General features: G+C 39.7%; 1 protein-coding gene across 2 annotated transcripts in view; it reads left to right on the forward strand.

Moving 5' to 3' along the window:
- The window catches only part of PDE3A (phosphodiesterase 3A), a 277,695-nt gene that overhangs the window by 237,251 nt on the left and 25,956 nt on the right, over positions 1–14,488 (forward strand). For both annotated transcript variants that reach the window (XM_054824716.1, XM_054824726.1), the window contains 5 exons: positions 3,114–3,199; positions 3,661–3,830; positions 5,128–5,265; positions 10,417–10,528; positions 14,007–14,120. In XM_054824716.1, coding sequence (XP_054680691.1) covers positions 3,114–3,199; positions 3,661–3,830; positions 5,128–5,265; positions 10,417–10,528; positions 14,007–14,120 — 620 coding nt within the window. The remainder of the gene's footprint in view (positions 1–3,113; positions 3,200–3,660; positions 3,831–5,127; positions 5,266–10,416; positions 10,529–14,006; positions 14,121–14,488) is intronic.

Below are 14,488 nucleotides of genomic sequence, written 5' to 3' on the forward strand. Positions count from 1 at the left end.
CAGATCCCAAAGTCAGATTTCATGTTAACAATTTGTGTTTCTCATGCCATGCCTTTAACACTATCAGGTCACAGGCCAAGTCTTTCACAACAGGCACCTGATGTTTGATAGAAAAATCTGACTGCTAGGGATTAAAAGCTGCTGGCCTGTAGCCTTCTGATAAAAGTGTTCCAACAATGCCTGAAGACTACGTCATTTTGAGCTCTCTCACAGGAGTGGATCCTGCCCTCCCTAGGGCAGAGTCAGATTATGTAGCATTGAGATTTTTTTCAGAAATCAGCTGCAGCTGAGTTCTTCCTACTGCTGAGAGTTACGTTAATACAGGTTAATTTCACACTTTAAAGTAGCCCATTATTAGATTATGCAGACTGCTCTGCAAAATCAGCATTTCAGAAAAAAAGTTGTTCTGCTTATCTTCTCGAAAATGATTCAGTTGCTGAGTTAGATTACTGGAGCTTGCAATGTGTCCCGATTCAGAATAGTGAGAACCACTGGTATTTAGAAGCCTGTTCCCGTGCAGTTTCCAGGTTCCCTTGAATGAAATATATTTTCTTGATATATGTAGACTTTGATTTCAACGCAATCATTGGTAAAACGCTCATTAGCTTTTATGTGGCTACTGTCTTATGTGATCTGTGTAGGTTGCATAGCATATTTAGGTTCTTAATTTCCTTCTCTTCAAATGCTTAGTCTGTGTAAGCATTACAAATAGTTACATTGCTGGCATAGGCTTTGCTGTTCATTATTTGAAACAAACACATTATTTAAAATATTATGATATAATAACTGCTAAAAGAATTGGCATCCACTATTACTAATAGTCACTGTTGCTTTAATGTCCATTGAAAAATCATAAGCGCTGTCACATTTCTATCCATTAGTATATGGAGATGTCATATCCACAGATACAAGCTGAACCAACAGCACATAAATAATGCACCCATTAGTAATGTAAGTACAATTAAAAAAACCCCAACAGCAAAATGTAACAAATACCCAAAAAAACCAACCAACAAACAAACAAAACCAACCAACCAAACAAAAAAACCAAAAACAAAAACCAAAAAACCAAAGACATTAAATTGCTAAGACAAGCTGAGAGAGTTAAATTAACAAACACTAGAAATAAATCTTTTAATTTTTGAGCTTTCAGATTGTAGATTGCTAGTCTTCATGGTATGCAATCCCCTACTTTTACTGCCAAAAAAACTGCCTTGCTAGGAAATAATACCAAGTCAGCAAACCTCTGCCACCACCAAACCAATCCCTCCCCCAACAACAACAACAAAAGGGGAAATGAATTGATGGGTTCAGTGCTTTAAATCAGTTCCACCCAGGCAGTGGCATCAAGACAGCAGTTTTACTGTATTTTTTTTTTTTACTTACAAAGTGAAATGTGGTAGGACAGCAGAGTTTGAAAACTGCATTAAACAAGAACATATAACAGGCAATGCTGTTAAAATAACTTGTAAGTAATCATTTTTAATTCTGCTTAGTGGATGGGGCAGGAATCCTGTGGAAAAAATGTTAAACAATCTTGTGATTAAGAAGTATATTACAATGCCTGTGCATGAAGGGGGTTAAGTTAAAGTTGCATGGGCACGTTTACTTCTGATATAGAGCAGATTTTAAATGTTCTACTAGTTGGCTCGGTAATATATTTTTTTTTTTTTTAATATAGTGTTTTATGTGGACCATACATGTTAAATCACTGTGAGTTTGCATATGTTCTGGAAATAAAGAGGTACACTCATAATGACGCAAAAGCCTTGTAGCATTACAACCAATCAAGGGCGCTCTTTCTCTTTTACATTTTGGCTTATTAGCATTGACCTTATGGAAACCACAACGAATGTGGTAGAGCATAATTAATACATTTTTTCATCTTTTTAATAAACCTGAGTGATAGAAGATTTATTTGCTTGGCTGTGCACTGCAAGTATCATTGTATACAGATTTGCATTTTTATTTAAAATTCTTTCAGGGATTCATTATGTTTGCAGGGCATACCAAGCTCCAGAATATGTTTTGGATCACCCAGTCAAAAGTCTGGCATAGGATTTCAGCCATTTTTATATGGTGAACTTACACTGGTAAAAAGTTTCTAGGACAAAGTTTGACCAATCAAAATAATTTTGTAATAGTTGCTTTACAAAGACTGTTATATATGAGATATGCCACAAAATATTGACTGGAACCAGAGAAAGAAATGTTAAAATGTCAGTTTTTCGTGGACAGACTTGATATAATACTGCTAAATGAGGCTTCAAATTTATTAAGTTCTCTCTTGTTCTCATGATATATCATTGTTCCTTCAGGTCCTAGCCTCAATCTTACTGGGACATTGTAATTTGAAATGTTCCAGCTGGTATTGAACTCACATTTAGGGCTTAAAGGGAATCACACACAAGGAATAAAGCATTTTAATGGAAGGGAAGAGACAGTCATTTGGAAAGGCCATGATATTGTGATCCCTCCTACAATGTCCGTCTGTTCTGGGAATGATGAAGCAAAGTCTATCTTCTAGTTTCATTGCTAAATGTCTCAATGCCAGATCACTCACCTCGTGTTCTGTCCAAAATGCCCCCGTGATACTGACGTACTTGGTATGTTGTCACTGAAGTAATGGTAAAATACCTTTTCCTCCTTAAAGGAACATATTCAAGTTTTAAGCAAGAAAAGGAGAGTAAAGCCACATCATGACTGCATCCAAACTGAATGATATAAGATTGTATGGCACACTGGCACATTTTCATCATTTTAGTTCATGTTTATAGGGCAGCTGTAGTAGAAAACCAGGTGATTTTTTTGTACTGATAAACTTAGAGAATAAAAAGATTTATTTAAAAAAAAATCATATGGTGTAGGCTTGCTGCAACAAATTTAATGGTGGTAGCCAGTTAATCCAAGGTCTTTTTGTATTTTGTCTTTTTACATTCCGGACCTCCAATAAAACTTCAGCTCGCTCTGCTAGTTTTCACTGGAGAGTGCACCCTGTACCATAGCTTATACTGTACCACATGATCTTACACTGTCAGCAAGAAATCATTTTACATAAGACTGTCTGATGCGCATAGTTCTTTATATTGTGGATGTTTCTTGATGTATTTCAGCTGTGGCAGACCCTATAATCAAATAGAAGCTGGTGATGGGACACTAGATAGAAATGATGGTACCACACACACCCTGAACAGAACAGGTAATTCTTTGTCCATCAAAAACTCCTCATCTCTTAAAATTCAATAATCATTCACTGAAAGGGCAGATATGCCTGTCTGTCATAAAAGGAGAACATACATAAGTAAGACCATACACATTGTCTTTGACATTCCTTTCCCTTTCGTATCTACAAAATATGCAAAATGCTAATGAAGAATGGAGTTAAAATATAAAGGAAGTAGAGTTTCCCTCATCTAACCTAGTCAGCTCAAATAATGGTCCTCAAAATTTTTCTCACTTTTCAATCCCTGATCCCATTTTTTACACTCTGCAGGGTATATGCTTTAATGCCTTTGGACAGATTGTCCGACTTTGGACCCAGCCAAGCAGCACATATGTATTATGAGTCAGAGATCCTGTTGCTATTATTCAGAAGGTCACAGGATGACTTCCATGCAATCCTTGCCATTCACACAACAAGCTTTGTGATTTGTGTTGTAGATGATCCTGCGCAAGCCACTTCTGACTATGAGACCAACAATAGTGATAGCAGCGATATCGTACAAAACGACGATGAGACAGATTGCTCCAAAGAGCAGATGCGGAAGGGATCCGTCTGTAGGACGTACACACCCGAGACCATCATTCTGCATTCCTTGATACCACCTGAGGTAGCTCGTTTAAGTTCCACTCACACAATTACTGAGTGTATACTAACACTAGGAGGGGTGGGAAACACCACAAAAAAACCTCCTAGGGCTGTGTACAGATCATGACCATGGTTTTAAGCAATTGCAGCAGGCTCCTACCTTGCAGTAGGAGGATTGACTTTCAGGAGTTGAAAGGAACCATTGAAATGTGTGAGAGCTGCTAAGCACTGGCCACTTGTGAAACACTAACCATCTATTTTGATGAATAAATATATGTTTATGGATCTGGCATTAGGCATTTCTAAAATGTTTGGCTTCTGTGTTAGCATTGCCTTTAAAGGGAACGGATTGGAAGGAACAGAAATTATCTTCTCAGACCACTAGCATAATATATAGTCTTCCTGTTCGGCCACTTCAGCTTCTCAATGGCCTTGCAATCTTGGCTGACATATACAGTGGTCCTTATTTTGAAATAATTTAACACTTGTCTGAGGGTGCTGCATGAAATTATTGTTGGTGTATGTCTTGAACATAAAAACATTGCAGTATGGAAAACAAGTGCTGATCTTCTCATAACTACTGTATTCAGCTGTAAGCTTGATTGAGATGTAGAGGGAAAGCTTTGTTTAGTTAAATTTTCCACAGTCTGTTTTACAACTGAATTAATAAATTTAAGTTGGCATGAGCTCTTGAAAAATTTATTGTAATCTGTTGAACTGGAGTTGGACATGCTGAGAGAAGACATTTTTCTTGAGATATTTTGGCATTTATTCCTCTACAGTTTCTTAGTAATAATGAAATTCAAGGAAATATACAGGGAGAAATGTGAAAGGAGGGGCACAACCCATCTTTTATTTGCAGACCTTGAAAAACAGGGAGGTTTCAGTTTAAGAAGTACAAGTCCTCACTTGGACCGAGCTCCATTAGCCATGTTAGATTGTAATGAATGGGTACTGATGCAGAAGTAGAAATTGAGTGCTTTTCTCTCTGTACTGCAGCAAATTTTACAATGAAAAAGACAGACTCCCTTGGAAATGAATGAATGATTCCCATGAATGAACGAATGAATGTGTCTCATGGATAAGTTCAGAGACGGATGTTTCATATACAGAATTTCCTATTCATTCAAGTGAAACAAATTATAAAGGAGAGTGACTAGCTGCAGGGCTGGTAGAAACGGGGACATCTCTGCTGAGCTGAGTAAAGTACCATTGACTTACAGATGATGCTAATGTGACTGTAGTTTTTAAGAGCATAAATTTTTGCATGAGATGCTTCACAGAACTAAAATTCCTCTTTATTCTGATTTCCGGCATAGGACAAGCCTGTACTTGCTCCTGAGCCTCTGGTTATGGACAACCTGGATCCCCTGATGGAGCAGCTAAATAGTTGGAACTTCCCAATCTTTGATTTGGTGGAAAAAATCGGAAAGAAATGTGGTCGGATTCTCAGTCAGGTGAGAAGGATATCTTGTCTGCAATGACCAGCTATATTATTGACAGATTTAGACAAAGTAGTGTTAAGACCCATTGTCCTTACAAGCTGGTCATCCAATGAGTTGTGATCCCTGCCACCTAGTTCAAAGCTGACAACATGAACTCTGTGTCATTATATTCCTTACTTTTAAATGTCTATATTTTAAAATTTAAAAATATGAAAGAAAAAACCACACGCCTATTTTTCGTGCTGCTCTCTGCCAGTGAGTTTACATAAACCTTTCTAAATATTCTATCTGCAGGAGGTGCTGCCACCTCTTACTGAGCTCTTTGTGAAAGGCTCTCACATGGGGTTCAGCATGGGAGGGCTGAACAGTAAATACATTCAGTTGATGCAGGAAATACAGAACTTTGGTCCTTTTTTATACTGGAGGTTTCAGTCAGGCTGTGCAAGAAGCAAGGTTTCAGGAAGTGAGGGGAAAAGTAGTCCTTGCTATATTCTATCACCTTTAAAGAGTCAGCACTTTGATAGTAAGTTCATATCATTATTACATAGGGAAGTCTAATTTACTATGAATCAGGATGTGAGCTTACTAGTCTTTCTTTCAACTATCAGTTTTTCATTCCCTCCTATAAGTTGAATGCAGGTCCTAACACAGCCCATCTCTCCCCAGCACGGTTAATGTCACTTCCATAATCACTTTCTTGACTGGACCTTTCTCTCTGTTATGCCCTCTTTCCTGGCACACTGACAAATTAGCCATTTTTTCTTATGGAAGTATTGAGGTTTATTAAACAGGAAAGGCAAGTAATTATTATTATTTAGGGATGGAAGGGAAAAAACCCCAAGAGAATCTGTCTGATCTAGTATCACTTTGCAAGGCATTATGTAGTGATGAGTGCTGGAAAGAAGAGATTATGTTAATTGGTATAATGTGAGACAATTAACAACACCCACAAACACAGAGGTTAGTGCGTCAGGCAGATCTGAGTGCAACAAGCTCCAGAGAATGCTGTATCAAATCTTGGTCCCATGGTGGTTAACTATTATTCAGCTAGATTCAATTATCCAGTGGTCAACCAGGAAAACCACGGCATGAATTCAAGTTTATTCTGTGGTCTGCCTTTTATTGTTCTGTAGCTTGGCAAGTAACATAGGTTTTAAGCACTTTACCAAGTTGCATGCAGTTCTGTACCTCTCAGGACAATTCCCCTGTGCCTCCCTCAATTTGCACTAAAGCTCCACACTGTTTCTCAACATCTGTTTTTTGCACAGTTTCTGAGCATGTTATCTGCTTTGCAGTGCCACAAAATGAGGCCTGTGAAATAAAATAAGGAAGGTTTAATGAATAATATTTGTGATCAAAATTCAGCATTTTCTGTAACAGCTGTTTGTAATAACTCCCACTCCCTAAGAGCAGAATGTAGCAAGTTCAACCTTGTTCATATAATATAGATCTTTTAGTTCTTTCCCCCACCTACTCAGATGTTCCTAACAAAATTATTTTCAGAAATATGAGAACTAAAATTAATAAGTCTTTTTCTCCAGCCAAAAGTATTATCTTTTTCTTGTATAATTTTTAAATCCTGGGATATTATAAACAAAGGAAAACAAAGGCTCTAATGATTTATTCTGTGTATTTTACCATTAAATGGACTTATCCATTAAAAATAAGTAAATTAACAAGCTGAATTAACTATGTTTGCCTTGCTAGGTTAAATTTATGAGATGGAACAAAGCGGAGTTGACACGTGCCTCTAGGGAAGCATTCAGTTTAGAAAGCAAATGCTGGCTTAGCATCTTTAAAGCTGCTTGAGATGCCTGTTTCTTCTTCTTGGAATGTTAAATTGATTTAGACATATAAAAAGACCCCAAACTAGTCAGTGGCCATAAAAGCATCTGTGCAAAGTACAGTGGCAAGCACTCTAAATGTGGCACTAACAAATAGGCATGCTAGAGATTAGAGAGGAATTTACATACCAGTCTCACTTCAGAAAGGAACAGCAGACCTCTCCGACTGAGTTGATGCTTCAAAACAGGCCATAAAGTTAAGATAATGTCATCACTCACACTTAACACTCTTATTACAGCTCCTATAAAACTAAAACCTGTGGAAGAGAAACTCATTTGCCTTGGAAAGCAAATTAAATGAAAAAAAATAGGCTAAAGTCAAGGTCTCTCTAAAGCTTTTATTACTAGGCCCATAGAGACAAGAAATGCTGGTGGTGGTCCTCTGCTCTTGGTACACAAGCAGCATCGAGGCAGGGTGGCATCACTGCAGTGCCTGAGACTTGGTCCCTGGGTGGCGCCAAGAGGAATGTTTGGTCATTTCGTCATCACGTATGGCTTCTGCAGAGAGAAAATTCAGCTGCTATATGAAGGAACGAGGGAAATCAGTCCTTGGGGGATGGAATATTCCCGGGATTGTCATGGTGGCCCTTATGAGGAGTTGTGTTTGTCAGAGCCAAAGACTTGGTGCCGACAACTTAAAAGAAACAGGTTTGAAGAAAGCCAGTACAAGAGACCAAAAAGGAGTGCAAGAGGGTTGCCGCAAAAAACAAGCAGGGAACTGCTAACCTAAACTTTGCACGTGTCCTCCAATGAGAGCCATTTATGTGTGCCTGCAACACCCAGGAGAGGAGCAACATGTGAATAACAATCTCCATTTCCAAAACAGCTTCCATTAGGAATCATTTGGGAGAAGTTCTTGTCCTTCTTCAGGCAGCACTGCCAGAAGTATCCGAGCTATAAATGATTCATTCAAGTGTTAGCAATCATTGCAGAAACAAGCAGAAAATGGAGGCTGGAGGGAAGAGGCAGTGTGGAGCACCCACTGCCAAGCACCTGGCAGCCGTCGGAGTTTCCCTGGGCTTGTCCCTGGCAGTGGGGACTGCACCGTGGCTGCAGGGGTGCCATGCTCAGCCTGTGGGATTCTAACTCCCAGGGAGCTCATGCAGCAGCATGCGGCTTGGGCAGGAAGGATTTTAAAAAACAGAAGCATTTAAAAATGGTTAATCCAGAGCAATGAATAAACAAAACTGCACAGTTTTCCTTTTTTTTTTTTTTTTGTTTAAATAAAAGAATTTAGTTAGTTGACTTTCTGGAAGACATCAATGCCCCTTTTTCGTTTCTGACCTGCCCTTATCCCTTCCTCCTCTCCATTTGCTAAGAAAGAAAGAAAACATTAGAAAAATGTCCAAATGACTTGCTTGGCTGTTTATGTTTTCTAATGACAACAGAGAATAATGCCATTTTACTCCAAGTCATGGGGAAGAGCAATCATTCATATCCATCACAGTCAGCTTTGCTTCTTTTCAACTGCTGTGGAATTTCCTGTCCCCCAAAATCCAAGAGGAGGAAAACCATATTTTTGTAACATGCTTTATTTAAGATACCTGTCCAATATTGGTAGTGTAGACCAGTAAGGTTTGGTCCTGCAGAATAATATTTCTTTATGCTTCCTCTTTTATACAGAGATATTTTGCTGGAAATATGAAGCTTACCATTCAGTTATCTGAGATTAGAGTGTTAAATACCTTATCTCTCTGTAGGTGAAAATTTGGATCCTGGCTGATTTACTTCAGCCATGATTCCAGATAGATAAACAGAATTCTGTGCAATTTCTAATCCAAATTATGCGTAAAGTCAGCCTCTTCACTCTGCCTTGGTACAGGAGGATCCCATGAGATTTTCAGTGAGTAAAGTTTTGCCTTCTACAGGCCCTACCTTTCATTCTAAGCTCCTGCCTTCCAGAGCACTGTAATTCTGTAGTTCCTTAGCTCCTTTGCTATAAAGAACTTTTCACTTTATGGCCTACAGCCATGGTCACAAAGAGCAATTAAGCACCAGCAGTGATTCTTCTGACTGCGTTGCCGGTGGCACTTATACGATTGTGGTAGGAACAGAAGTAAGAGCTGGGGCCACCAGCAGAACCCCAACTGTCAGATATGTGTCATTAGAGGAGCATGCCGGCTGGTGTCAGACACCACACACAACCTGTCTCTGCATCATCACTGCCTGTTGCAATGCTTTGCCAGAGTTAGTTCACATGCAGATTTTTCCTGGTAGGGAATGACTAGGAGGGGAGGTGGGGATCATTAATGCTGCAAATTCCTGTCCTTTTTTATTATCCTTACAGTGGCAGGACGTTGGAAGTTTATGTTCATTAAACTTTAGGTGCAGCTCACAGGTCCCAATTTATATACACAATATACAGAAAGAAACGGGTGTGCGTAGCTGTTTGGTTTACATTCAGGTGTAAAATACAAAACATAATTTGTAACAATTTCTTATCAGTATAGCACTCATCATTCTAAATGTGCTTCAAATTGCTTAGCTCTAGGCAGATCGTTACCAGACAGATGGCATCAAACAGACAGAATTTAGCTAACAGCAGTAAATAAATAAAGAAGCTGAAAGGCTTTAGGGTCCAATTTGTGAAAGAAGTGTAAAAGGCAGTAATTTTACTATGTCCCATTGCTCTGAATGTCAAGTTCAAGCTTGTCTTCTAAAGTGTCCATTTTGCAGCAGCTTCTGTCTACATTTCTGAGCACTCGTCTCTCCTGAACACCCCCTCACACATCCATCCCATTCTCCCTTTCAATATATCCTCTCCTGGATGTCCACAGTCATCTTTCCGTGCAGGAACACTTGGAGCAGCTCTGCTTCCTTGCTGCCTCTGAAATCCTGTTAGAGAAGTCACTTTTGCCATTTCACTTCCAAAACGGGGGAGAGGGAAAGGAGATAATGCATAGGACCCAAATGGTTCTGTCCTTTTGTCGTTCCTTCACATGTTCTCCCTTTTTCTGGGAATTGATTGGATTCATGGATGCTCCTTGGAGAAGTTTGCAGGGAAATTTTTCCCAAGACACTAAAGACCTTTGGATATTTAGGGATCCATATGCCTGAAAGGAAGAGAACAACGTCTGGAAGGGTGTAATGAAGGAATGAGGAGGACTCTTTGGTACTAATAGCTTGTCTGTTTAGCTATGTAGCCACATCCCTATGGAAATGCAAATAACTGCAGCTATAGCTGGATCAGATGTGCTTCAGAAAATACTACCAGGAAAGTAGGTTTTCATGGGGTAATTCAACAGAATGATTTTTATATCTATTTTTTAGTGTTTTTCTGGTCTATTTAGCAGCATGGTTGTTTTGGGGTTTTTTTCAGGTATCATACAGGCTTTTTGAAGATATGGGGCTGTTTGAAACCTTTAAAATACCAGTGAGGGAATTTATGAACTACTTTCATGCCTTGGAATGTGGATACCGAGAGATACCCTGTAAGTAAAAATTCCCAGAAGATAACAATGCTTCCTTAAAGTTTTGGGTGTTTTCTGCGCACTTTGTTAATGAAACCTTTCTTCTGTCATTATAACAACTACTTTTTTTCTTCTGCTACATCACAACCAAATGGATGGCTCTCTAGTCAGAAGCTGGTGCTGTACCCCAGCCTCTCATCTTTTTTTTCATTGCATTTAATGTTTCATGTTGTTTCATAATAATTCATGGCAAATTCTGTGCAAACTTGAAGCTATATAAAGCTACTATAGGTACAAAGTACTGTTTCCTGATGATGCAAGTGTACACCAGTGCCCCAATTGAAGTTTATCGAAACATTTGTCCCCCGTAAACAATTTGGATTTTTACACAGTAGCAGTGCTATGCTACCAAAGGAGATGAGCTTTGTAAAGCAGAAAAAATGTGCCAAGTAGGCGAGTGCATCCTGTTCTTCTGCAACTACAGCTCAGCTGATATTTTTCAGTGTGAATCATTTATTCACTGAAAAAAAACCCCACCTGCTTTCAGTCATCCCCAAAGTATTTACTAATTCAGATCAAATTTATCAAACCACTTCAACTGCAAAAGTCTGTTTTTTCCAGGAGGAGAGAGGGACTTACTGCCCCCTTTAGCTGGCAGATAACCCCAGTGTTGATGAATATAGGACGCTCTGCTTTCTCCCACCTCCCAGAAAAATGTCTGAAACGTTTTAATAAGTCATATAGTCTCTCTTTCAAAATATTAAATACCAGTTGGAACAGCTGCAGTGGGAGGGATTGAAGGAAAGCTACCTCAAAATGCCTTACAGCCAGGTGGTTTGGATTCTCTTCTGGGAAAGTGAGAGACCAAATTTCAAATCTTTCCTTGTGTTTGAAGCTGATCAGGGTTTTGAAGCAGCAGATTATAGCCTGAGGGGGTTATAGGTGAATGCTCCACAGTCTGCCTGTCCTACTGGAGCCGTTCCTCTTGTTTAAAATATTTAACTATTCACAGAGTCTCAGGAATTTTTGTGAATCTAGCCCTTCATTTCCTTGTTTTTTCTTAAGTGTATTTTGGTTTAGTGAAGCAGAATATTTTGTCTAATACAAAATTAATTTACCTTCTAGTTTTTCATTTTTGTGAAGGGGTAAAAACCAAACCAACTTGTTTGGGCTTAACCACTTCTTTCTTCTGGTTGCTGAACTGAAAAAAGGATTATTCACACAAAACTAATGGTGACTATCCCAGTTGAATTAAATCAGCACAAGTTTCACAAGAGGCTAATCTAGCCTTTACTCCTGAGAAAAGCATTAGACCCCTATGCAGGGCCATCCTCTAGGTTTTGCGTGAGGAGATTAGCGTCTCAGGAGAGATGTTCCTAGTACTTCAAGGAAGGCAGGGGAGAGGAGACTCCTTCCTTATTTTACTTTCTTCTTTCCAAAAATAACCATTCCTATGCTGCTTACTGTTTTGCTGTTAAAAATTTCAGCTAGCGGTCACTAACAAGTATTTAAAGGGAAGGTGACAGGGAAGATAAAGGAGAGCAAGAAAGGAAACCAAGGGCTAAATAAAAGGGCTAAGTGGCATGACATCATGCTCGCTTTTAGTGAGTAAGAAAAATGATTGCAAATTGTGAATATAATAAACCCTTCTGTGTTGCACCCATCTGCCCTTGGCAGACAGGATACTGCTGATTTTAGGCATAGACAAAGTAGGTAGTTGCCTCCAGCACAGGAGCGTAGGGTCAGCAAGATGGTGAGCCCCACTCTGCCAGAGCCAGGGGAATGCAGGCTGGCGGCAGAGGCTGGCTATGGCAGAGAGGGACTCAGCAGTGCTGCTCTGAGGGGGGCAGGTGGCTGTTCCCAGCAGGAGCAGGCGGCTGTTCCCAGCAGGAGCAGGCATTATCCATCCCCAAGCGGTGGCTAGAGGCCAAATGTGGCTCTCCGTGGTGCTTTCTCCATCCCAAGTCTTCTCTTTCCTTCCTCTTCTCCCATAGAAGGAGCAGCCTTAGGCTGAACTTCAACTTCAGTGCTGAGAAACCCTCCGTCAGCTGCACACTGCCTGTCTTTAGGATGCAGCAGGTGTAAAACCAGGTTGCTTATACATCCTGCTGCCAGTCCCTTCTACTCCCCTAGAGTACAGAGGGGTTTTCACTCCTAATGGATCCGGTCAACTTTATTTATTGGTTCTTCGAGAGGGCTTCTGGACTTGGGTGTTGGTAATTTTTCCTAAGGAAGGATACATATCATCTGCAGTGTTATCCTGATTGTTGATTGTTATCTTTTCAACACAACCTAGTTCTTCACCTGTTCCCATTAAGCCTGTTCCAGTAGTTGGTTTGCCAACGAGAGACACAGGACTGATTGGCATTACCAAGGTGTCTCCAACTAAGATGGCTGATTACCTGGAGATGTAGCCAGTTACTGTGAGTTTTACAGATGGAGGTGACCCAGCACTGGAGTCCCACATTTTTGTGCTTTGTCCACTGAAATGCATCTTTCCAGAGCTGCAGCAAGCAGTAAAGTAGCCACAGGTTATCATTCACATTAGCAAATTTCTTTGTGTTTAGCTAGTCACTGTAGAAGATACCCATGCTCCACCCAAAATTAACCTAAATCACAAACTGAAATGCTTGTCCTTCAGTGGTTTAACCCCAGATGTAAGCTTCAGTCCTGGTGCAACAAAGTGTTACTCCTCTTTCAGCATCATGGTTGCTTTTTGTTCCTGTATGCGTAGATGATGCCTTGTGCTGAACTAGTGTGTGATTCTTTTTCAGCCAGTTGTGTTGATTGTGGGACAGTTTATCTGGCCTTGAAGGATTTGGTGGTATGAACCTCATGGTGACTTTTATCTCTTATTTCTGCAAAGAGAGCTTGTGTAAGCCAGATTACAGGATCCAGGGCCTGAACTCATCTCTGGCCAGAAAACTGCAGAAAAAAACCTGGTTTAACTGTGCAGTGTACACGTATCCCAAGTTTGACTTTTTTGCAGTGCAACTGCTAGCACAGCACCTAATTTGCTCAGGTAGAGTCAGGTGAGTATTACCTGCCATGTGTTTAGAAGCTAGATGAAATCTGGTTACTGAAGTGGATGAGATTTTCCCACTGATTTAATTTGAATCAGAGGTTAACAGTACATATTTACAGGATGGCATTTAACTAGCTAAAGGCAACCACTGGAGTAAAGGATTGGATCTGGTAGCACAAGTCAGCTTCCTTGTTTGACACGTTCTTTGCAAAGTTTCCTATATTGCAGATCCCGCTGCTTCTCTGCTGTTTTCTCTTTCTTGACTGGTGTAGGACATACCATTGAATGTGCTTCAACTTTAGTAAAAGAAAAAATGAGCATTTACAGAATACAGCTGTTTTTCATGCTTGTGATGATGTTTGATTTGTCTCTGCTTGATTGACTGCCACACGGTACCCACTAGATGGTGCTCATTTCCCTCTCTCGGAAATATCCTTCATGTTTAATAGCAGGGTCATTTGCTTTGTACCGCAGATCACAACCGAATCCATGCAACTGACGTTCTACATGCCGTTTGGTATCTTACTACTCAGCCCATCCCAGGACTGCCAACTGTGATTAATGATCATGGGTCAGCAAGCGATTCAGGTATATTTAAATGTGCAAGTATATATGTTGTATTTTTAAAGTTTTTGTCATGAAATTTGCTGTAAGAAAGCCAACAATTGAGGATTGCATGCCGTACTTGTTATTAGATAGACTTTTAAATTCAGTAGCACATTGGATGTTGAAGGTGTTAAGGCACGTTTGTGTAAGTTTGAAGAAAATGGAATTGGTCCTCCAAAACCTAATACTTTACATTTAACAATGTGTAAATGGAAGCCTTTGTGGTCACCCATAACAGATCCTTGTTACCATTTGATTTTTACAATAGCTTTTTTCTAGGAAAACTGTATTAGTAGTGCTTTTTAGCACTGCTCCAGAAGCAGCGTAGAACTTTTAAATCCTCATTCTCT

This window comes from Grus americana, chromosome 1 (assembly GCF_028858705.1).
Source record: "Grus americana isolate bGruAme1 chromosome 1, bGruAme1.mat, whole genome shotgun sequence".
Classification (NCBI taxonomy): domain Eukaryota; kingdom Metazoa; phylum Chordata; class Aves; order Gruiformes; family Gruidae; genus Grus; species Grus americana.